Source organism: Aplysia californica, unplaced genomic scaffold (genome assembly GCF_000002075.1).
Source record: "Aplysia californica isolate F4 #8 unplaced genomic scaffold, AplCal3.0 scaffold00082, whole genome shotgun sequence".
Taxonomy (NCBI): domain Eukaryota; kingdom Metazoa; phylum Mollusca; class Gastropoda; order Aplysiida; family Aplysiidae; genus Aplysia; species Aplysia californica.
The window spans coordinates 308,962-333,335 of NW_004797352.1; the positions used below are offsets into that span (position 1 = coordinate 308,962).

The window sequence follows — 24,374 nt, forward strand, 5'->3', positions numbered from 1 at the left end:
GTGCATCTTAAAAAAAAAAAATCAATAATCCTCCCATTCTCGAGTCCTATACTTCGCAGCGCTTTTGCATGAACTTTGGTGACCTCAACCATCGCCGATACTCACGATGTGACGAAAACGCACAGGTTCAATGACCGGTCACGATGGCGAGCCTGACAAAACGCCTGTATAACTTTCTTTTTCTTTTGTTTTTTTCACACAAGTGACAGCACAGGACAAACGATTTATTTTCATGGCGACACAGCGTTTGTAATGCAGAGCCTGCATGTTACAAATGTGGCGTTGTCAGACTACTATAGGCCCTACCGGCAAATTTCTGGGTGGTAACGAAAGCGAAAGCAGATCTTGATTTTACAGATCGAGCTTCGGTATCGCACATACTTCCACTTGTTGCCGTCATTACCGCATGTGCGCGTGTAACGTACTCTCAGGCCGGGAAAGGCCGAATAAATATTATATCACAATCGCGACCGGCAAAAATGAACTCAAGGACGTTATCGGATTTGGTTTTCAAATATTCGAGAACTTTTAAGTATTTCCTCGGGTCTTTCACGGAGCAATTTACAGATTTCTTCAAATTACCGTTGCATCCCGGATCTCTGCGGTTTTTTTTTCAAATTCCAGGGTAATTCCAGGGGCCCCCGGGATTCCCGGGGCCTGGCAGTCACCATGTACACGTGTTCCTGTCCGATCTGGCAAAATTCAAGAAGTTTTCAAGGAGATTTTTCCTTGAATAAAATTCAAGCAGTTTTCAAGGACTCCTTGAATTCAAGGAGGCCGCGGGAACCCTGAGTATATGTAGTATTTCCAAAAATGCACCTCATATCCAGTTCCAAAAACTCACAATTTCTTGTTTGGTCATTTCCTTTCCAGAGTTGCTGTCTCTCAATGCTTGCTGGTGCTTCTTCCCTCTCAAATGACTTAAAAGATAAACTTCTGAAGGAATCTGAAAGGCACAACAATTACATTTTCAGTCAACATGATTAAGAAATGGCATATAAAATTAACATGATTGTTTTGGAATTAACTGTTAGCTTCCACAGTTTAAAAAAAAACGAGACAAAACAAAATCAATCAAACGTTAATTCATGGTATTAAAAAAAAGGCTGAGGGCACCAAGGATATATGAACAACTGGGTTAAGCCCTACCTATTACTTTTCCCACTTTAAAAAAACATTGGTGTCATTACCCTGGTGAAGTATCACCTGTCATACACAACTGTGCAAAGACATTACGTGTGTAAGAATATGCTGAGAATCATATTTTGGCGAAAGACAAGATGCGCTCAAGAAGTATTGTCTAAAGAACATTCACCGGCCCCTCAATTTCAAAAACAGGGTGGCATTCTTTTCTTCGCAGTGGCCATGAATGAAATAGGGACTGTTACCAGGAAGTGGGTCAGTCACAAGTTTAAAAAGGGGACACTAAGTAGAGGTCATAGCCACCCACATTCAATTCCAGCACTTGAACTACATACTCACCAAAACATTGCAAATGATGCACAGTTTATTCCTGTCGTAAGGCGTCAGTTTTGGGGCGTCGTTGTGGTCCTCTGTAGAATGTCTCATGATGGTCATCTCAAAGGCCCTATCACGGATGTGCTGAAGATATTCTTCATGGCGCTGGGTGGTTTCATCTTGCTGAAGACATGAAATACAAACAACATTCGTGAGTATTACTTTTCATCAATCCTTTTGACCTTGAAAACAGACAACTGGGTGAGAGCAGAAGAATGGAAACAAACATCACCTGGGGCTGCCAAGAGCTTATTCAGCAGTGTATACAGTATTGGAACAATTTTGATTAACTTTTGAGGAAGGCTTTGTATTGCCCCAAAAATTTAGATCTGTGAACATTGATGGACCAATGAATTCAATCAAAACGTTTTCTTTTTGTCAGAAGCATCGTCATCTTTAAATGGGTTACCAGCAAACCTTGATACCAATATTTCTTTTTTCTCTTTCTTTTTTAAAGTAATGAACTCTTTATACTAAACGGCACACTCACAGAATAAAAAACCCAACCCTCTTGGACTCCTGAACCTTTTCCATGGACTTAGAGAGAACAAACATTGCACAAAAATAATATGAATGCACACAACAAACGCACATCATTCATTTTCTCACACTTTCATTCTTTTGTAGGAAATCATGTACGTTGTATAAACAAAGAAAGAAGAGCACAAGTCCCAACCTTTTGCTGTATCTTTTTCTGTAGCTCCTGCTTCTGAGCCTCCTGCATGGCATTCAACGCAGCAATCCTTTCCTCTCTCTCCCTGGGGATACAGTTAAGATTTCTTGATGACTAACAATAATCTAAAGAAATGAGCTTAAAAGCACGGCAAGTGTGTTTTGTGTGTGTGTGTGGGAGGGGGGGGGGGGGGGGGTTACTTTTAAAAAATTGTAGACACATTGGCAGTAATCAAAAAGTGATACATTATTAAGTTATCCTCTGAGTTATCATACTTTGCAAAAAATAAATAATTCTGCAATCTCATACAGTCAAAGTAATAAAGGCACACAAAAAAATAAAATAAAATAAAACAAACAGTATAAAAGAAGAAGAGCAAATACAGCATTTACAAAACATGTTTATGTGACAGTATGCTGAACAGAAAAAAAACATAATGAAAAATTTAAAACTACAACTTGTCCAAATTTCTGTACTCACTTTCCCTTAGCTCGCACAGCCTCCAGTCGTTCTTTCTCCTTCTCCTGCTGCTGCAGTTCGATCCTCGCATCCCGCAGTTTCCTCTTTTCCTGCATCTCCATGAGGCGGGCCTTGCGGTCAGCTTCAAGGGCTTTCCTCCTCTCCTCCACTGCGGCCTCCTTGGCCTGTTTCTCCTCAAGTTTGCGCTGACGCTCTTCCTGTTTAGAAAAAAATAGGAAGGAGTTCATTTTGTTCTGATCGTCCCAAGTGGATTACATAAAAATAAATACTTCCCCTGCTCAAAAGCAGGAGCTGCAATGTCCATAACAATAGAAAACCCACCAAAAAATCTACCGAATAATAAGCCTTCATTAATTATAGTTTTCTCACTCTTTTTTGACCTTCGTTTTGGCAAACTACTCAACAAGTACTTTGCCTTCAAAATAGTTCAAAAGGATCCTAAAGGCTCTTCAAAGAAAAAGGTTGATTATGTAAAATCCATTACATTTGGCTTCATCCCTTCCACTAGACAAACAGTATTGAAACACAGTCATAAAAAATATCAACTTTCTTCCATTACAAGGAACCAAAGGCTATAAAGGAATTGGATCCTCAGAAGACTGGCCACACCACAAACAGCTTACTCCTTGACAATATTTCTTTAGAGGAGGGGGGAAGGTGGTTGTAGCAGTTTGTCGCCTCACAACTATTTTGTCCAAAGTGTACTTAAGTAAAGAGACACTTTGGGCAAAATAGTTCTGAGTTGACGAGTTGTATTTTTCTGTGCAACAAAAAGCACAGGGAATTCACCTTAACATAATAATGCAAAATCATTCTTCCCATATGGAATGACATACAATCTTAAGTTTTCATTCAAAACTGTCTAATGCTCTTCCTTAACACCTAATTTTGAACCCTGGAAAACAGTCTTCAAAGCCAGTAAACTCTTTCATCAATTCATAAAAATGTATTCAACAAATGATCTGTGAAACATATCTCTATATTCAAAGCTGTTCTTTTCCAGCTGAACAATGACAACAATGCCTGAAAGATCTAAAATTTAAGAATGGGTTAAAACATGCAGCCGAGTTCACATACAAAAAAATCATAATATGCATTCCACATTTAACTTTATAACATTAGATGCAAAATCATTCACAATTGCACTGTCAAGTAAAACACAAGACAAGTCAGTGGGAATATATCTATGAAACATTAATAACAAAGGGGACAGTACTGTTTCCCTAAAAAACAATGACATTCATAGATTGTTCCAAAAAAAAGCTGAAGAGCATTCATAAGACCTAGACAACTGAAGTTGGCATAAAACTTTATTTCAAAATTGAAAAAAACTTAGTTCATCCTCAAACTTGATTTCACATAGCTTTTTTTCACACCAGCCTCAATGAAACATAATTCTAAAATAGAAAATATATATATATTCAACTCAACTACATTTACATAATATCCGATTGACAAACAAGTTTAGTAGTAGCATATCTGAAAACATAACCCTGGTTTTTTCTTTACATGGAGATCTTGGGATTCAGAGAACCCTTCATGGGTGGTTGGTGAGTGCTCTAGCCTGGTTTGCTCCTTCTTTCTTATCAAACATTTATCGTCCTTATCTCTCCTCCCCTCTTTCTCATTTTCCTGTTTGTTACTACCTCTATTGTAACACCCCTAATCTTCAATTTTTATATGACCAAACTGTGTTGCAAGTGCTGTAAAATGCTTACTAAAACAAAAGAGTAGCAATCCACATGATGAGACCCCATCTCTATCATAGGCAATCAGTAGAAATGGAACAAAACATCTGTGTATCTTTACAGCACTGCCCAGACAGTTGATTTATCAAGACATGAAAAATGTATCTCCCAATACAATTTTGCAAAGGTATATCACTAAGCTCTATTAATATGTAAAGGCAGGGGAAAATGAGCAGCCACTATATACGACATGAGTCATCCCTAAATAAAACTGTCAAGTTTGAACTGATCTCATCTCTTCAGTGGGATGTACACTAAGAATTAACTCATCCCTTCAATAGTTTCTACATTTTGAAATTACATTACATAAAAACATTTTCCCCTTTTCGGGCATAGGTTGAAAAGGATCTCAGCTTTACATTAGTACCTACCTTGTGACTAATCTTGCCTCAGGACAAGTACAGTACCTACAGTAATTATCAGATTAATGTACTATGTCTTCAACATATCCTTCACAAACTGGAAGTAGTCTAATAAGCAAATATTCCATTTTCTCTGTCCTATATTTCACAGGTGTCAAAGACCTACAGGTAGCAGCTCAAGGCATCCACGCAGCCGTAACCATCACTGTGAAGCACAAAGTAGCAGAGCAGAAGGGGTGCAAGTACAACATTGCATGCTACAAAGCTTCACGAAAAGAACTTTAAAAAGCAACAACAAAAAATGTCTCAACCAGTCTCTACAGAACTTGTGTTACAAACATGACCACAAAGGCTAGGCAGCAGCAAATATTTATGACAACATTTCTCAGACACCCTGATAACCCTTCACAACAAAGCAATTTAAACAGCAAATGCATACTGACTACACTGGCAGTATACAACACATGGCATACCATTAAATCATGGAGTCTGGCTTCAGATTCCTGATGTTTGGACATGATGTCGTGGCGCTTGTTCTGGGCCTCTAGACTGTTGATAAAGGCTATCTCGTTGGCCTGTACAGGGAGGGGGGGATGAAATGGCTTGGCTTTATGAGCATGCTACAGATACATATATGGCAAGGTGCATTTGTCATCCTGAGAGAGTAAAAGCATAAAAATCTATTCCACCACCAGACAAAGAGGAGTTCAAAGCAACGTGTTTACAACAAAAACAAAAATAGATCCAGCTTACATGTATAAAATCACAAAATAAAAAAGTAGAGTGCTCACACAATACAGTCAACGGATTCCGTCCGGTTTATTTGACCTACAGACAGACTACCAAAAAGATTGGTCACATAAGCACATCAGGCTTCTTTTGACACCCACAAGCGCCAAATAAATGCGGTTAATTAACCTGGTCTGTGCACTTTATGTAACCTACTTCAATCATATGCTTCATTTTATAGCTATGTAGATTTTTTACATGCCCAAAACAATATTACAACTTGCAAATAAAAGCGTAGTTTTCCAACAAAAAGAAGCTCCAATAAAAGCATGCTGACAGTGGACAGACGAGAGTTTTACGCATGCTCACAAAAACTGCAGCTAGACAATAGAAAAGACAAGACTGAAAAGAAAGAGTACAACATATAAGGCTGGGCGTGGCTGCTCTAGTCATGGGGAGGAGGGGGAGGGGAGACTGGAATACTCAAAGCACAATTTGAAGCCGGCCTTTGTGACCTCCATTGACAATTTCTCACTCCCATTTTTATTTGCACTCAAACCACTTGCATCATGTATTCATCCCTTAACCAGCTTGACATAGGTAAGTCAGGAAGCAATGTGAAGACGATAGTACAGCCAGCAAATTGCCATAACCCCTCATTTCATAATGACATCTGTTATCACAGACAGTAATTCCAAAAATACACCAAAAATATTTTTTAAAATATCATCTCTGTTGACAATCCACAAAAAGGTCTTGGCACAGTTCCCCTGTAGATAAAACGATATGAGTGACTAACATTGAGAATATCCTGGATCCTCAACATACTCTCGCACGACAAAACTCACAAAACCATAACAGCATTGAGCCCACAAACCTTAGCCTCCTCCTCATGGGCTTTACGGGCCTTCAACTTGAGTTGTAGCTGGCGTTTCTCCTCTGCGCGCTGAAGTTTGTGCTCTAGCAGTGTCTTACTCTGCCGCATCAGCTCTTCCTTGTACGCCCGCACTTCTGCCACCTGAAACAATAAAAACGGAATAGTGCGGAGCAGGGGCAGGGGTGTTCAAGTTGAGAAGCTGTTGTTGAGTAAAAAGAAGCACATCGACATAATAATGGACATTTAGTGCAGGAAAAAGTAAGACAGACAGACAGACAGAAACAACAGAGGGAATGTAAGGGAGTAGGACTTACCAGTGGTGCCCTTTAACCACCCGCTAGTTGAGGAGAAATAGGTCAAATAAAAACATGGTTGAGTAACAGTGCAAGGTAAAGTAAGACGAATGACAAAAATAACATCCAAGGATCTGCATTACAAAGAAAGCTGATTGACTAATAAAACTGTTAAGGATCACATCATGTTGGCATACAACAGGATCAGTTCTTTCAGCAGAGCTCCGTAAAAATTGGTAGAGGAAAACTTGTTTCCTAGGCAGAATGAAACAAGTTCTACCTAAACAAAAACAAAAACTTTTTCTTAAGCCATATCACTTGTCAATGAAACAACAATGCAGAAATATAACAAGGCCACACAAGACAGAGAAAAAAAGTGCCAAAAATGAAAACAAAATTTCAGAGCCATTTTATTTTACAGCGGGGGAGGGGTAGGGGGGAGAGAAATGTGCGATCTGTGCAATTTAATTGTAAAAATTACACACAGACACACAAGACGCATTTCAAGTTTATGAAATCCTCCCATAAACCGACGAACAGCAGGTCCAGCTGTGCATGGACAAAAAGTGGATTTGTTAGAAAAATCATTACCTAATCAGTTCAGAGAACAAGAGAAAATATTCTAGGTCAGGAGTATCAGTCGCAAATTGTTTTTTTTATAGAAAACAAAACAGTAAGAAACCAGACAGTACAGGGTCCCCACCAAATCCTGGAATATTTTTTCAAGACCCCCAATTTTTTTTCAAGACCCCAATTCGATGGAAAAATCAGGCCGCTGCGCGTCAAGAATGATCCCCAAAAAAGCCAATCTATCAAAGATAAAAAGTCAAAATGTCTATAAATGAATGCAAATGTATATTTTGTAGTATAGTCTTCAAACAATAGATGACTATAATACTGGGTGACTGCCAAACCAGCTTCTCAATTTTCCAAGGGAGGGGCATCATCCATTTTCCAGGAACACGTTACATAACAATGAAAGCGTGTGCTCCATTTATATCTAATATAATACATGTATATGTTTGTGAATACACACACACACACACACATGTAGGTACATTATATCCAGTTAACAACACGTCAGTGTGGCACTGGGATCTTGAGAGACTTTGGTATTTCAATCTGTTCTTACTTATTTATATTTTCCCACCATCATATTAGCCAACATAACAAACTATAGACCCTATATAAAAAAAATGAATCCTGTTTTAAGCCTGAAAAAAAGACCTAGAACTAGAAAATCGACTGTCAATAACCAGTCTGGGTGTCCTGATTCATATAATAAACATGAAGACGAAAACCATTGCTGCAACTCAAAGTAGAGTAATAACTAGAATGGCTCAAGTACACCTATTCAGTGTGAGAGGTGTAAGAACTGGGGGGTGGGGGGGCGCAAGATGCAGTGACACTGAAAATCTGCCAATCTTGAACAGAAAGCTAATAAAATATAGATATAAATTACAATCACCCCATCCAATGAAATGCGAACACTTTAGTTCAATAACAAGGCATGATGGATCCTGATTCCACACAAGGCCTGCACCAACGCGCGCTTTGCAGAGAGCTCTAAAGTAGTAATCAAAATGCTAAAAATTTGCTTCCAAGTTCAGTTTTTGTCCTCTAGCGTTGCCTTCAGCCCCCCCCCCAATCCCCTTCCACGAGTGTATCTTATAAAGGAGTCCTATACTTCACAGCGCTCAGACCGCCGGTACTCACAGGTTCATTGACCGGTCACGAGGGCGAACCTGTCAAGACGTTTGTATAACTTCTTTTTCTTTTTTTTTTCCACAAGCGACAGCAGAGAGCAATTTTTAATATTGATTTATTTTCAAGGCGACACAGCGTTCATAATGCACAACCTGCATGTTACAAATGTTGCGTTATCTATCAGACTATTAGCGGAAAATTTCTGGGCGGTAACGAAAGCAGATCTTGATTATTCACGATCGAGCCTCGGTGTCACACATACACTTCTGTCACAGCGGTTCAATTACATTTCTTCTTTAGGATTCATCAACCATACAGTCTAGATAGCTGCACATTACACAGGCCCTATACTTTCCCGACTTACCGACCCATCACAAAATTCCCGACTTTTTCCCGACCTCCCGACCCATCTCAAAATTCCCGACTTTTTCCCGATTTCCCGACCCTGTGGGGACCCTGACAGTACCTTTTTCGACAAATCCCTGAGTCTTTCAGCCTTTTCCTGCATGAGCTTTTCCCTGAGCTCTTGAGCCTTAGCTTGCTTCTCCTCATGTCTTCTTCTTGACTCTGTGGGTGACCTAATTACACAAAAGAACACTGTAATAATAATCACAATACAAATAATAACAACAACAAAAATTGTCCGTTATGACCTCACAGATTACAATTTTTTAATTCAATTCAGCAACCATGGTTCACCGGACAGACCTTAATCAGCAGTTATTTTGCATTTTTCACATCATACTGATGAAAGTCCATTGATAACTTTCAACAGCAATCCTTCATCTAGCAACAGTATTGTCTAGGATGTTTCAATTCAAAATAATAAAATCATCACCAACCACCTTCCCTAAGTGATAAACATTTCTTACCTTTTCCTAGACGGTGAGGACAGTTTTTCATGCATGTGGACACCATGGCCAGGAGTTCTGGCATCATCTGCTTCCACCACCAAATCTCCCCAAGACATTTCACTGGACACCTTCATCTCAGCTAGTGACCAAAGGGAGGGAAACAAAGTAGACACAGGTTAAGCATCGACCAAATTCTCACATACAAATCCTTCTCATATCTTTCAAAGCATAGTCTGTCATGGAAAAAACGAAAAGAGTTAACTTGATTCTTGAAATCAAAGAAACATCCTGAGCTACTTTAATTTTTAAAAACTTTTTTTCATAATTTCACATTTGTTTCCTTAGTACTTTTGTGCACATGTCCACACCAGAGTGGACAAAGAAATAAAAACTCATTTTCAATATATATTGCAAAGATACGCACAAATACAGGACCACTATACGTACAAACATTAAGCCAAAACAAAAGTAACCTTCAAACTACATGTATTCGACATACATCACTTTTTGAGTAAGTTTGCCGATCAAATATGAAAGAATTTTCACAAGTTTCATTTATAAAATGCTTACCTTCATGCAAAGCTACCAGTGCATCCCAATCTTTGATAACAGGCTGAGAGGACTCAAGAGAGCTGTTTGTATTCTATAAAAATAAACAGAGAAAAAACAAAATAACTGTTTACCTTCAAAGAGATTTCTTGACATTTTTATTTATTTAAAGAAATAAATCTTTACAGCCAATACTTAAGGTGAAATCATGTCATTACTGAAAGGAGAATTCTGCACAAGCCTCAGAAAGAAAAGAAAATGTCTCTTTCCGTCTGTTTTGTAGTTAACATTTTACGACACTTGCAACACAATAAAATCATAAAAGTGCTGAAGATTACAGGTGTTACAAAAGAGTAACAAACACAAAAAAGGAGCAGGGATAAGGACGATAGATGTCTGCTGGAAAAGAAGGAACAAACCACACTAGAGCACCCACCAACTATCCACTCTCCTTCAGTCTATGAAATCATTAGGCTCAAGTAATCCCAAAGAAACCCTACAATCAAAATGCCTTACATAACCAATAAAATATTTCAAAAGTCAGTTAATGAAACTGACAAAAAATTGACATAGATTTAATCAGTCTGAAGAGCAAACACAAAAGTAAATCACAAACATTCAATAAAATCATAACAAAATTAACAATAGCAATAAAAGCAGACTCATGTAAACTCCAAGCATAACCCCAGTACCACGCACTTGTAATGTACATGAGAGCATACTCACAGAGCATACTCACAAGACAGATGAAACTTATTTCTAGCTCAGGGAAAAATTATGTACTTGAAATGAAACTTCATTTTTCAAAGTCATATGTTCCCAACTTCCACAAAGCATAAAAATCTGAGAAACCTGAATCCTGTCCTGGTCCATATTCTTTCTGTCCCTTTTTCAATAATTATGGAAAAAAAATATAAATATATCAAAAGCAGCACATATCTTCTCTCCTCTCTACTAGAAGAAACTTTGGTTAAAAATGCTACACTTATTGGCATTCAAATCTGCATTGAAACAAGGCAAAGACGGTGCTCTTTTTTTTTTGGGGGGGGGGGTTTGCCAGTTTTAAAGGAAACATCAAACTTTTTGTACTGAAAATCTGCAAGACTCTGTCTCTTACCCCCAAGTCACTGGCAGAATCAATGTCCTCTTCCACTTGTGTATTTTGTTCTCTGGCTAATTCCTTCAGCCAGTTCTCTTCTTCCTGCACGGCATACGCTAAAGCTGACTCCTGGGCCCTCTGCAACTGGCTACTCAACTGGAATTCTTCATCCAAAACACGGTCCAAATCCTGGTAGAAAAGAAAGATGGTTGTCTAGGAACACTATTTTTTTTTTCTCCTTTCTACTTGAAAAACTTTTTTTTTTTTAAACCTTCATGAATCACAAAATAGAAACACTGGTAGCCATAAGAATAATTTCCTCAGAATTTAGAAAGCAATAACACAAGATGATTTTAAGAGGAGTAAGCAGCTATCTATGCAAGACATGTGTCTAAAACAAGGTAACAGTTTCTTTGGCCAAATCTTCTCTGTTCATCTAAAACAAAATCCACACACAACTATTAATACAACCTTCTAACCACTACTCACATCATCCAGTTGAATTTCCAATGGATCCTTGACGCACTTTTCAATAGAATCAGTAAAACTTTTCCCCAGATCAAGGCGACCAATATCCATTATTTGAGCAAGGGAAGCCAAAGACATAGAGTTCGACTGAAGTGTGCTTTTTACACTCCCTTCTACATTTGTCTCTGGAACATTTTCCTTCTCGCTGTCTTTACTGTGAGTTCGTTCACGTACGGCTGCTTCAAGCAAATGTTTTTCTGAGACAGCTCTCAAGGTATTAGTCTGAGTCTTGTCTTCCTTATTTTTTAAAGCCTTGACATTGGCCTGGTCAGGTACAGACAGTGATCTCATGAGGTTCCTTTTCGCACTCTTAGGATTGGCAGCCAGGTTCTCTGTTGATTTTTGACATGGAGAGTATCTTGCTCGTAGTCTACCTCTTTGGACTGTTTCCCATCCGCCTTCATCCATTGAGTCTGCACATAAAACAGTAACACGTTAACAGTACAAAGGTAATTTATAATCCACTAAACATTTCCATCATTAGTAGTACAACTGAGACAGAATTAGTATTCTGAACTTCAAAATGTGAGAATCTACCAGTATCTACAGAAAATAAAAATCTAAGACAAACAAAGAAACTGTAGGGCACCCATAATAATTTTGCATGAACACAAACACTGATCTCTTTAACTTTCAACCACAACACAAGGTTTTTCTGTGAACTTCATCAGCACACACAGGGAACCTCATCTCCTATGCTCAGACGGACATCTATGGTGAGTATGACCTGTCTGCAAAGAGGTAAAAAAATCTCAAAACACCAAAATATTTATTGGGTTTGACACTGCATTTCTCATTCCAAGGTAGAGTTAATAAGCGATTTATAACACACACAAAAAAGTTTGGTACTTATTTTTGGGTCAACGTGGCAAATCTTGTATAAAATTGTACAACAAAAGTAAAAAGCTCAGACTCATTGAGGTCGAAAATATAAACAGTCTTTGTTATTCAAAGTCTCTGAGAAAGATCTAAAGACTTTAATTGTATGAAGAAATGGCCTCCACTATATCATATTAATAATCCAAAATAATACCCATACAATGTGAGCTGGAAGTCTTATCCTGCAACAATATAGAAGCGAATTAGAGAAAATTGCACTTCTTCATCCTGCATCACACATTGACCATGCCATTCAGGTGCATGGCCACTGTGGCATCCCTGAACAAGACACTCCCTGAACAAGAAACGTAACAATATCTCAAAAGCCAGCAGTGGCAACCAGCAACAGGGAGTTGGTTGTCTGTATCGATGTGATGTTGTGTATTCCATAATTTTGATTAAGTACTGTATGTATACACTTTTGCATGCCACAGTGAACTAAATTTCCTCACAAGGATCTACAAAGTGTTATTTCAATATCTATATTTTTACTGATTTTAAACTGAACAGTTTAGTCCTGCCCCTGGCACACACATGTCCGCATTTCTATATAGCAAGTGATGCCAGAAGCTTCATCATTCATGAGTCACACAGTCTCATATAAAACAAAAAGTACAATACAAATCTAGAGGGGCTCCTGGAGTATTATTTATCGAATGAGGAAAGAAAAGAAAGCAACATAAACACAATAAATAGACCTGCATGTGAGCCTCAACCAGATTGTCTGAAAATTTTGCGCAACCCCCCCCCCCCCCTCAATTAAGAGCTTCTGTGGGTGTCATAATGAAGGACTTCCGAGTAACGAGCAACCACCCCAACAAACACAATAAAGAAGAGACCTAACCCTACCCTTAGGCCTACCCCAAAAAAGAACCTGCAACGAGCCTCATGTAAAAAGGCCAGCACAAGTCCAAACTTTTAAAATATTTTAAATTAAAAGACCACACTCCAAAACAAACAAGGCTTACAATTACAAGGAACATAATATGGCCTACATCTACATATTGATAATAGGGTTTGATACAATGACACAATAGAATTGGAATATGAATCCTCCATATAGATCTAGTTATCTAAATAAATCTAGCTCTAGATCTAGATCTTGTAGAACAAGTGAATAGGAATAGGCCTTGAACTAGAAATCCGCATCCGATTCCGAACAGAGGGGCTCAGCTGAGTCTAGATTCTAAATAAATAAATAATTCACGCACCTGATGAAATGCTTTTTACCAACATTAATATTACAGCACAACCTATAATAGGGTTTGACACAATAGAATTGGAATATGAATCCTCCATTGAGGTCTATAATGATCTATATAAATCTAGATTCTATTAGAACAAGTGAGTCGGACTTGAATGAATCCACACGATCTGAACAATTGAATTAGTCAACAAAACGAAATTCAAAATGGCCGCTCGAGCATGAAACTGAAAGTAGATAATTTAGGTCGTCGTCCTTTTTCGTATTCGCATTTCCACTCAGGTTCCGACAATTATGTCGGAAACGCCGACGTCGGCACGATAACGAAAGTGCCGACAAAGCCGACGGGAGAAAAAAAAGGCGCTGGCAGTCAGCCAGGCCTCGCACTTCGCACATTGACTGATACAGGTGGGCCTAGCGATAGCATCGGCTGGTCCGCGGGTCGGGTCGCGATTGTCGGATTTCAGACAATTGTCGGCAAACATGCAGGTCTAAATCAAAAATCAAAAATCAAACCTTCCGCAGTGGCCGGGGCACTGGCTGCTTTCACTGTTTCTTCCCCTTTGCTGTCGACTTTAGCACTGCTGGAGATGGCAGGTCTTGTGGGCTCTGCTGGGGCAGGCTGGGACTGCGACTGGGAGGCACTGAAGCTCAGCGCTCTTGACCCCTTCACTTTGTCTGCCCAACTGTTCCCAGACCTTTCCACGCCCATGAGAGATCTATGGAGAAAGGGTAAAACAATATTCAAAATTTTATTTTAAATTACAACAGAGAGAGTAAAGGTAAACTTTTAAATCTTACTTTACTATATTTTACTTTTCCGATCCAGCGGCAATTTGAGTTCTTGCCCTTCGGCCAGTCGATATGGCAAAGAATTTACAGGTTTTTATCAGCTGTGTTTAGTCGCTGTATAGAGTATTTCCGATGTCTAGGGAGGCAGGTAGGTAGGTGCTACGCAGGTTGCAAAGTGCAGGGCAGACAAAGTGGTGGTGTGATACTGTTTCATCCTGGCAGTCACACAACCGGCAGCCGGGTGGAGTATCTTTGCGGATCCTATTTAGGCAGGAATTCAGTGGGATGTGTACTTTTAAACCTTCAAAAAATGCACTCTGAACATAAAACATTTATAAGAACAAGAAAAAAGAGGCAAGAAGTACTTTCGGACACATTTTAATCCCACGAGCACTATAGATACACACACGTCTAAAAAAAAAAAAAGCAATTGATCTAATGCCTTTGTAATACCATCAATGAGAAACAGATTTCTCTAACTGGAAGAAAAAGATTAATTCAGCTCTGCACTGCTTTTTAGCTGTCACCTTTTCACTCAATATTAATACTGTCATCAGAAATTATGCATTTTTCCCCCATTACAATGATAATAATAACTTTTAGAAGTCTCAACATGGAATCTTCGATAGGCATGTTTAGCACAAAGAGAGAGCTCAAAACTCACTGTGTCTGTCCAGGTCCAGGAGAGCTTGGGGCATGTTTGTTTGGTGACATTTTCCGAACCTCCCATGCCACTGCTGCAGGCCGATCTCCATCCTTGGCCGAGTCCTCATATGCCTTCAGCATGATCAGTCTTTCAATCAGAGCCTTGAAATCTTTCGTGCTTTGCTCCAACATCATGATCACTTCCTGGAAAGAGAGCATTCAAAAAGTTGTCAAGAAAATTTTGCAATGTTCTTATTTTACAATATTACAATTTTCAAACCTTATGACAAGTTGAGTAACCTGTAATTTAGTTCCAACAGACTCAGATCTTTTTAATCAGGCTGAATATTAACTACTGTAAATCAGCTTAGTATGGGAGTGGCACATCTTCAGAAAAAGAGTTACACACTTAAATCCCTATCAATATTCAAAGGGTTGAAAATTTTCCTCAACAGTACATAGGTACAAAGGTCACATTAAAAGGAGAAACACCGAATACTTTTTCACATCCAGACTATTTTAAGGGATTGCATAGAAAAGAAACCAATATTATGATACAATTCTAGCTTTATGCAAACAAACCCTTATAAAAACAAAAATTTTAAAATCTCAAAATGACCAATCCACTGGAGCTCTCCTTTAGTAGAAAGGATTATTTATTTAAAGCAGTGCAAAGAAATTAACGATATCACTTACTTTGCATTCAACAACACTTTCATCCTGTTCACATGTCTGATATATTGAGTCCACAGCTCGCTGGAAGTTATCAAACATATACTTCCAGTATCGAGCTCTAAGGTCATTTTTCTTCGACCCAGTATCAGACCTTGGGGATTTTGCAATTTCCGAGAGAGACCTGTGCCGTATTCGGGACCCAGGAGGTGGTGTCTGATGCGAATAAGTACGAGACGTTGACCCTGCCCGCTTCTGCTGACTTGAAGATCGAGGAGCTAAAAAAGAAAAAAAAAAAAGATTGAAAATCCAATTTATTTTATTTTCTTCAAAACATTGTAAAAATGAATACGTCAGAAAAGCGTTTTGGATGCTTTTCTAAATGGTTTAAATACTAACAACTTAAAAATTAAGAACCATTTGTCATTTTTATAAATTACGTTCACTGCAAAAGAGCAAAGTCCCTTTAAAGAAAGCATGACTTGGAAGAAGAGAAATAAAACTAAAGGAGAGACCAAAAGCAAGCCCCCATATTTGCTCAATGGACAGACTACTATACAATTTACTAATTTGAATACAATACTTAAAACCCTTTTATATGATATAAAAAGAAACTTCATCCTAAAGCAAGAGGAACAAATTCTGATTTTTTAACATGGAACTTCGAACCACCTGAGACTTACAAGAAGAGGTCTATCCAGCACTTTGTGTGAGACAAATTTTCAAGTGGTAAAGACAACCCTATTATAAACCAAGAAATATCCTTATTTGGTTCAAATGGTGGACACAAAACACCCAAAAATATATATTATAAGCTTAAACATACCAAATCCCTCTATAAATTTATTAAAAGTAAAAAACACTACTCATTCTTAAAATGGTCTCCAAAAATCTCACTTTCTGCTACAGTTCTTTGTCTAAAAAGTCAACCCAAAAAATTCAAGTATTTTGAGAGATTACAAATCATACATTTTATTATTCCTTGACTTGAACTAGCCTAATTTTTTTTTGTGTGTGTGCCTTTGATCAACAAATAGTTTTCAGTATAACTCATACAGAAATGTGTTTTCAAATGGACATAAAAGTTGTTGAGGAAAAAACAAGCAAACAGACAAACAAAATTTTTTTTTTAAGAATTGCTAAATGTGCTGAAAAATGACAGTTTCTCAGATTTCATTTTTTTTACAAGCACCTGATATCCCCACAATGTACACATTAATATGTGAGACATCGTGGTGAAATCAGGCGCTCGTCAAAATAAGGAAATCAAAGACATCGGCTTTTTGGGGGCCGATTTTCTGTTTTTGGCTCAATACCATTTATGTCTCTTTAGTTTCAAAACACATTTTTGTGTGGATTTTCCTGAAAAACATTGAGTTGATTAAAGGCACAAAAAATGTAAATTGTCAGTTTCCAAGGACTCTTAGGCTATGGAAGTTAACAAATTTTGGCTGCCACTTTCTCGCTAATTTTACAACCTGCTTCAATCGCAAATGTTTCGACTTCTATGAAAATTCAGCATAGATGGATATTTTTTTCCCCAAAAGGAAGGCAAATGAACAGGCTTTAAGATGACACCAATATTCCCATGTGCCCGATAATTGACGAGCACCTGATTCCACCACTTGTGACACATGTGACATACAAATTAGACATCATACACACATGAGTGTACATGATTATTACCTCAAATTCAACCTCCCACGAGTAGTGTTCGAGTAAAAATACATTTTAAAGCATACTGACTGTATTTCAGCTGCACACATTAAAGCAGACAGTATACCCCAGCAGAGAAAAGCAGAGAATAGAATGCACTGACTTTTCTAAATGCCCGTTAAAGACGAAAAATTATTCTATTTTCTTCCAATCAGTCGGTCTCTAGACAAAGCCGTCAAAACTTTCAACCTCTTACATAACCAAATATTTAAGAGAAAGAAGAAATTTTATTTTCAAAAAGCTTGAGTTTGTACCTGAATCTCCTTGATTTTCCAATACAGGAACACTGTACTGCACTAGATTACGAGCCGTTCGACCTTCTTCTTGTACTATCTGTCGCACATGATCATAACCAACCTTTTGGCCATGATGATGCCCCTGAAAGGAAAAATTGAAATTTCTGTTCTTGGTGCATTTTACATAATTTATAAAGGAATTTTTTTTAAATCAGTCCTAAATTTTCTTCAATGACAATGTCACCATTGATGGTCATTATAATCTCATTAATCTACATTATCAATTTCGTTGCTCCTGAATTCCTTCACAAAGAAAATTTTGATTTCATTTTTACACTGATAAAAAAAAGCCCTATAATAATTCTGAAACTGAAAAATTTGGTATTATTTTACTCATGGACCCTGAACCCATCTCATGCTCAGATTCTAAAGCACTTTTTTGTTTCATATTTTATCAGCTTTACGAATTTTGTCTGTATATTCACGGCAAATTATTAGTATATATATATGAGATGTACAGATATTTCTATACTAACTACATACAATAGGACCAACCAATGGCGTAGTAATATTATATTTTACCAAGTTTTAACAAAATGGGGGGTTTCAGGGGGCCTCCCCCACCCCTTGACCTAAAAATAATCTGAGAGTTCAGAGGGGCATGCCCCCCACCCCCTGTATTTCACCATAATTTTATGTTTTGCAATTAGGCCTAGGTCTGATATTTTCTTGAAAACAATTGTTTTACAAAGGTTTTAGTGGCCATGTGTGTTCTGCAGCAAAAATTATGGTGGTTTACTTGCCAAAAACAGTACATCTGCATATTGCATGTGTGTGGGTCTAAAAGTAAAAATTTACTAAAAATTCATCAGCATCTTTTGATTTAGTACGTGTTTTACAGCACTTACAACACAATTCAATCATATAAAAGTGCTACATCTTACCTTTGCCTTGCCAGCATGCTTCTATGACAAAGTTAAAGGAATTCACTTACAATTTCAATTGTGCCTTTCAAAAATTAAAAAGCCTTAAAAGTGAAAAGACATATTTATAAACAATAAAAGCAAAAGGCCAAAACCTTCGTTCAATTTCAAGAATTATCATTCAGGATATATATGGAGAGTCTACATACACGGTAACCGGGCACGTAGTCTCAGAGTTAATTAAGTCAGAGTTTACATACACGGTAACCGGAAGGTCCACCCTCATTCTTCAGAGAAGTATTGTCTTGTGTGACTCGCAGTATATTGTGTGTGCACTGTGCGAACTACGATATTCTCCAATGCGTGCATTGTGTGAGGCCACATTGTAACTGTTTGACAATGGGCATTTCAACTGCCTTTTTTTTCTCTAAGTTCAGTCATAGACACCTTGTGTAGATCTAGATGCACATACCGAAATCCCTTTTTTTCTAAACTTTAATAACTAAACTTATATGCTTGGGTTTAGCGGAGCAAGGAAAGTCCCAAACTTGGACACACAGCAGGAGGGTCAAGCGAGCACAGTCTGGGGGAAGGGGGTAGGGCGATAGGGGGCTGTAGGCGGGCTACAAATAGGCAGTCAGCAGTGCAGTGTTGTGATTTGCCAGTCCAGTGATGAGTGAGGTGGGGCAGGCGGCAGAGAGATGCATATATATGTGTGTGTGTGGGGGGGGAATGCGGGCGGCACTGATCGTGGCGCTAGAAGCGAGATGCATGGTCTCTGACGTCAGCTCTTGGTGTCACTCCCTGTACCGGTACAATACTGGCGGTTCTTGACACCCAGTGCCTGGGAAAGGACCGTCATACTGGGTTTTGCCGGTACCGCCCAACACTAATTCCTATAGCGTAAACTTGCCGATAGCTGGATTTTTCTTCTTGAACCAAAAGTCCCGCTATATAGCCTTGTTCTACTGTATAACAGTAGTTCATTATATCTCAACAAGTAGGCTATGTGTATGCATGTATAGACCTAAATATGAACTTTCCATATACACGGTATATTTGAAACTTTTTCATTTACATGCATTTTTCTTCCAACATTTTTATACACACTAAACCTTTATAATGCAAAATGATTATTTATGGATGGGGTTAGGGCAGAGAAGTTTTTTATTAGAATTGTTTTCAATCTTGATTTTAAATACATAGCTGTACTGTGTCATCTTGTTATTTTTTGGATCCAGACCAAAATATGGGAAAGAGGCCCTAATGGTCTCATTGTGCTTACTGTTTACTTTCCGCTCATAACACACAAAAAGCAAGGAAAAAATGAAAGAAGTCAAGGTCATGAAGGGGGCGAAGCAGTTACTGTGCACTAGCTCAAGGGGCTTCCGACCGAAACTAAGTACCCGGTTACCGTGTACGTAGATACTGAAACTACGTCCCCAGTTATAATGTAGACATTCCCCCGAAAAATCTTTTTTGAAAACCTACTAGTACTAGACTACTGTAACTGTACTGTAACAAACTGGACTAGACCTCGATAGATCTAGCTCTAGACCTATCTATACTAAGGGAAAAAAATTACATGTCCTAACTGCCGTAACTGAAATGTGAAACATAGACCTCAGTGTCAATCTGGCACAGAAGCATCAAACAAGGACAGGCCAAAACATTAGATATCAGGCCTACATGATGTATAGATATATTATCAGATATATAATACAGTGGGTGTCGCATTCAACGAGAATATGGCTCAAACAAGGCAATCCTTAATCCCCGATTTTTTTTTTCTATTATAAATATCTCTTTGTAAATATATGTCAGCTCCAACATGGTTGCAAACAGACCGAAGTCGCTTTCAACGAGGTCGCGATACCAAACAATAGCAATTAGCAGCCGCAAAGGCGAAGAATTTTTCTCACTTTCTTTCCATCTCATGCGAAGCACAAGGCCCATCCTCGATTCCTGACACATCGTATTGCTAGATCTAGTGTGCCTCCTAATATGGGCCCCAAACCCGAGAATGGGCGATGGTTCGGTTGGCCTACGGTAGGGATGGGAGGGGGTGGGTGGGAACGTGATGCGAGCTGTATAAAACTGGTTGAACTCCTGGATGGGTAGGTCTAGATCGAGACCTTAATTTTCTTCAAATTTCTTTTCTTCCCATGTCATCCCATGATCAGAAAATTCAAGCTCCCGCCTTCACTTTATGTATTTCTAGATCTAGGCCTAGATCTAGATGTGAGAGGGTGTGTTTCCACACAATAAGAGTTCCGGAAAAAATTGTTTTTTTAAAGGGAGTGTATACAGACCCGGTAACCGGGAACAAAGTCACAAAGTATACAGACCCGGTAGGGAAACTCTTTTGTGATTTCGGAGAGTTTCAGCGCCCTCTTGGCTCAGGGTAGACCTAGGTTCTTTTAGATCTATATGGCGTCTAGATCTAGGCAGACAGACATAAATCTTTCATCTAGTTTCGCAGCTAACCTAGATCTAAATGAAGATTGCGGATGTCGTTTCAATGAGCGATTGTTTTTCCTCCGTTTTGGAATTGGAGGAATCACAATCCGAAGAAAAGAACAAGTTACAATGTCATAATTTCAATCGAGCAGCCTCTCTCTCTCTCTCTCTCTCTCTCTCCCTCTCTCTCTCTCTCCTCTGTGTACCACTTGCCTTCTCTTTTTCTTTGTCTGTCTCTGTATTTCTTTGTCCCCACCTATTTTCCACTCTATCTTTCTCTCGTTCCCTCCTGCCAACTGGGGCATGTCATCATATACATTTTGCTAGCACCCCCCCCCCCCCCTCCCTCTCTCTCTCTCTCTCTCTCTCACACACACACACACACACACACAAAAGATTTCTACCGGGTCCACAGAATTCTACACTTCTAAGTGTAGAATTCTGTGACCGGGTCTGAGGTCTGAAACTTCCCGAAATCACAAAAGAGTTCCCCTACCGGGTCTGTATACTTCGTGACTTTGTTCCCGGTTACCGGGTCTGTATACACTTCGTTTTTTAAATGCGGAAATGACGGTCAGAACACAGCTCAAACACGAGCACACTGGTGCTGTTTGAGATTTTCGTCATCAGGGGGAACAACTGTTTTTAATACTGGTATTGGTACATCGCATAGTACAATAACTTGTCACTCCTTTCTTTTTTTTTTAGCCTTAGTCTTCAGTCGCGTTCAACGAGAGGTCGGATCCAACGAGGACAACAAGCCGGTCCCGGCAACCTCGTTGAATGCCACACCAACTGTATTGTCAAAGTAGTGCTATCTAGATCTAAATAAAGATACAATTTTTTTAAAGTTAAAAAAAGAGGTAGATCTAGATCTAGATTTTAGATCTAATATCTAGATCTGTATAGAGGCTAGAATTAGATCTAGATATCTAGATCTAGTCTAAATATAGATTCTATCTATTTAATCTATTGATTGTCCAAAATCAAACAAAAACAGCAAAAATCAAAAGAACACTTAATAAAAAAAGTGTACCAGAGATGACTTTGGCCTTGTTGATCCATGCTGATTTGAGCTTGAAGCCTTCTGCTGTGACCTGTGGTGATCTCCATTTTCCATGCGAATTGATTTGGTGCCTCCACTACGTTTTCGCCTCGAATCACTCATGATTTTTTTTTAAACTGGCCACACTTTGGTGGTTGGAGTTCTGCACAAAAACTTGGAAATTCAATTTTGATGGCTGAGTCAGGACGGTGCAACAAAGACAAAACTGCAAAAATTAGATTCCTAAGTAAGGAGACTAGGTTAGGCCTACTGAAAAATGTTTCTTTTCCCTGATTCAGTGATTCAGATCTCTTCTCAGTTACACAGTAATCTCAGCCAATCTCGCCCTCCACTGCCTCCCAGTCACAGTTTAGTTTTAGTTGGAGGAAAGACGCCCATGAATGATGCATAATCCTTTCTTTTTCATATTCAATAAGCAAGAAGTCGCTTTAAAAATTTTTAAAAAACCAACACAGAGCATGGAACTAGATCTAGATCTAGATCTAGTTCATCTATCTGATGATCCAATTCGAATCGATCACTCGGACGCTCTGAGTCTGAGACTGGACGAAAATGACTTCCAGACTTTTTACAAAGCAAAAGAGCAACAGCAGACTGTTCCTCGAAAAAGTTCAGGGTTGTCCAGTCAGGATCAAGACCCTACAGTTCACAGAAACTAGATCTAGATCTACCTAATCAACTCTTCATTGTAGAACCAAAGACAACCGATGCAAAGCTCTTATAACATTGTGCATCCATGCCTGGCGAATCCACAGTCATAAACCAAGAATGGAAACGGTTTTGAGTCCAAAGAGAGGAGACAGCACAGTGGTGAGTGAGTTCTAAAAAAAATATTTATTTGCTGCTCTTCTACTAAAAGTACAGCAGTGAATTTTCTCTCTCAAAGAGGAAAAAAATAGATTATTATTGACTTGAGTCTTCTCTGTTATTATTTTTTACACTAAATTACATATATTTTGTTGCAAAAGATTTTTTTCCCTTTGATATACAAGCTTTTGAATATTTTCATTATCTAAAACGGAAAAAATTAAGAAGAAAACCGAAGCTCTTCAATTTCAAAGAACTCGAAGCTGAGGTCTCTGCTGGAACCATGGTATTGAAAGCAGGCAAATATCGTACACGCTGGAACATGATTCAGTAATGGAATCGGCGAGTTTTCTTTGCGTCTATCTTCACGATGTGCAGGGTTTTGTATGTTAAATTAATTGATGCAACAAGTAAGACAATGCTGGAATGTAACAGTAAGACGACGATGAGATTTCAATTTTAGAAGGAACTAAATAACGGAAATTAGGCCTAATATTGGACTACTATCTACCTAGATCTATGTTATTTTGATTCTTTTTTGTTTTTGGTTGTTGTTAGTGTTACCAAAAAATACTATAAATCATAATGATTTATTGTCTTTGGTGTTCAAGCAAATGCAACTGCATATATGGGTCATATGAGAACGCGGGACACATCGAACATTTTCAGTTTAGTAGGGATTAATTTTTATTTTGACCAGGTCGCGGCCAAAGCCAACTCTTATTGAGTTTAGGACCACCAGGGGATCTTTATCGTGCGCAATTTGCACACAGGACCTCCGAGATATTTGCGCTCTTATCTGAGAAGGCTTGGCTAAGTTTTATCTAATTATATGGCTCTTTTCGTCTATGCAGACGGTCAATTTAGCTTAATATGGTCTCAAGGTTTTCTGCATGCAGCTTCTTTCATGGCTAATTCTTCCTATGTTTGAAGCGCAGATTCTGTCGCAGTGCTTGCATGTCAGTGTCGTAGATCGAAGCTCTGTATTTCTGCTGTTTTCCTTTCGTCGTTGATTTGATCTAGTTTGATCTAATTACCACCATAAGATCAGGGATGTGGCTGAAAGACTAGTAAAACGAGCGAGGAGTAACACTAGAAAGTGTCTGGAGCCCAGCGGAGGGGAGGGGCAGAAAGTGGGCACGAAAGTAGACGACGAAACATTCGAATCACCTTGGCAGAACACTTATTTTTTATATACGGATGATGAGTTAAGACTGATATATATATATAGAACAAAACAAAGATGGACACAAATAACTGGACCAAATATGTGTAGTTTAATTGTTTAAGTTTTGTTGTTTGTAATTGTTGTGGTTGCTATTATTTGTTTTGATCGGCTTAGGTTCTAATTACATTGTTTAGGGGTGTTGATTTTTTGTTCGCTTTCCTTTTTTTTATTGGGGGGGGGGGGATCGATTAATTAAGCTGTTGATCCTGCTCTGCTATATCACTTGTATTATTATAGCGTCAGCTCAAGATTTATGCCTGTATGAAAATTCAGCATCGATATCAAATTGCTTTGGTATAAAATAAATTCCAGATGACATTAATATTTTA

General features: G+C 38.5%; 1 protein-coding gene across 1 annotated transcript in view; it reads right to left on the reverse strand.

The window, feature by feature from the left end:
• LOC101854155 (S phase cyclin A-associated protein in the endoplasmic reticulum) overlaps positions 1-22,386 on the reverse strand; it is a gene marked incomplete at its 5' end in the record, with an annotated part of 113,801 nt that extends 91,415 nt beyond the window's left edge. The window contains 16 exon segments of the mRNA XM_013080344.2: positions 845-946; positions 1,483-1,641; positions 2,195-2,276; positions 2,672-2,868; positions 5,255-5,356; positions 6,388-6,528; positions 8,854-8,965; positions 9,260-9,380; positions 9,812-9,884; positions 10,908-11,078; positions 11,379-11,830; positions 14,017-14,219; positions 14,957-15,141; positions 15,634-15,887; positions 17,580-17,703; positions 21,981-22,386. Of these exon segments, the coding sequence (XP_012935798.1) occupies positions 845-946; positions 1,483-1,641; positions 2,195-2,276; positions 2,672-2,868; positions 5,255-5,356; positions 6,388-6,528; positions 8,854-8,965; positions 9,260-9,380; positions 9,812-9,884; positions 10,908-11,078; positions 11,379-11,830; positions 14,017-14,219; positions 14,957-15,141; positions 15,634-15,887; positions 17,580-17,703; positions 21,981-22,112 (2,610 nt within the window).
• Between the last annotated feature and the right edge of the window lie 1,988 nt (positions 22,387-24,374).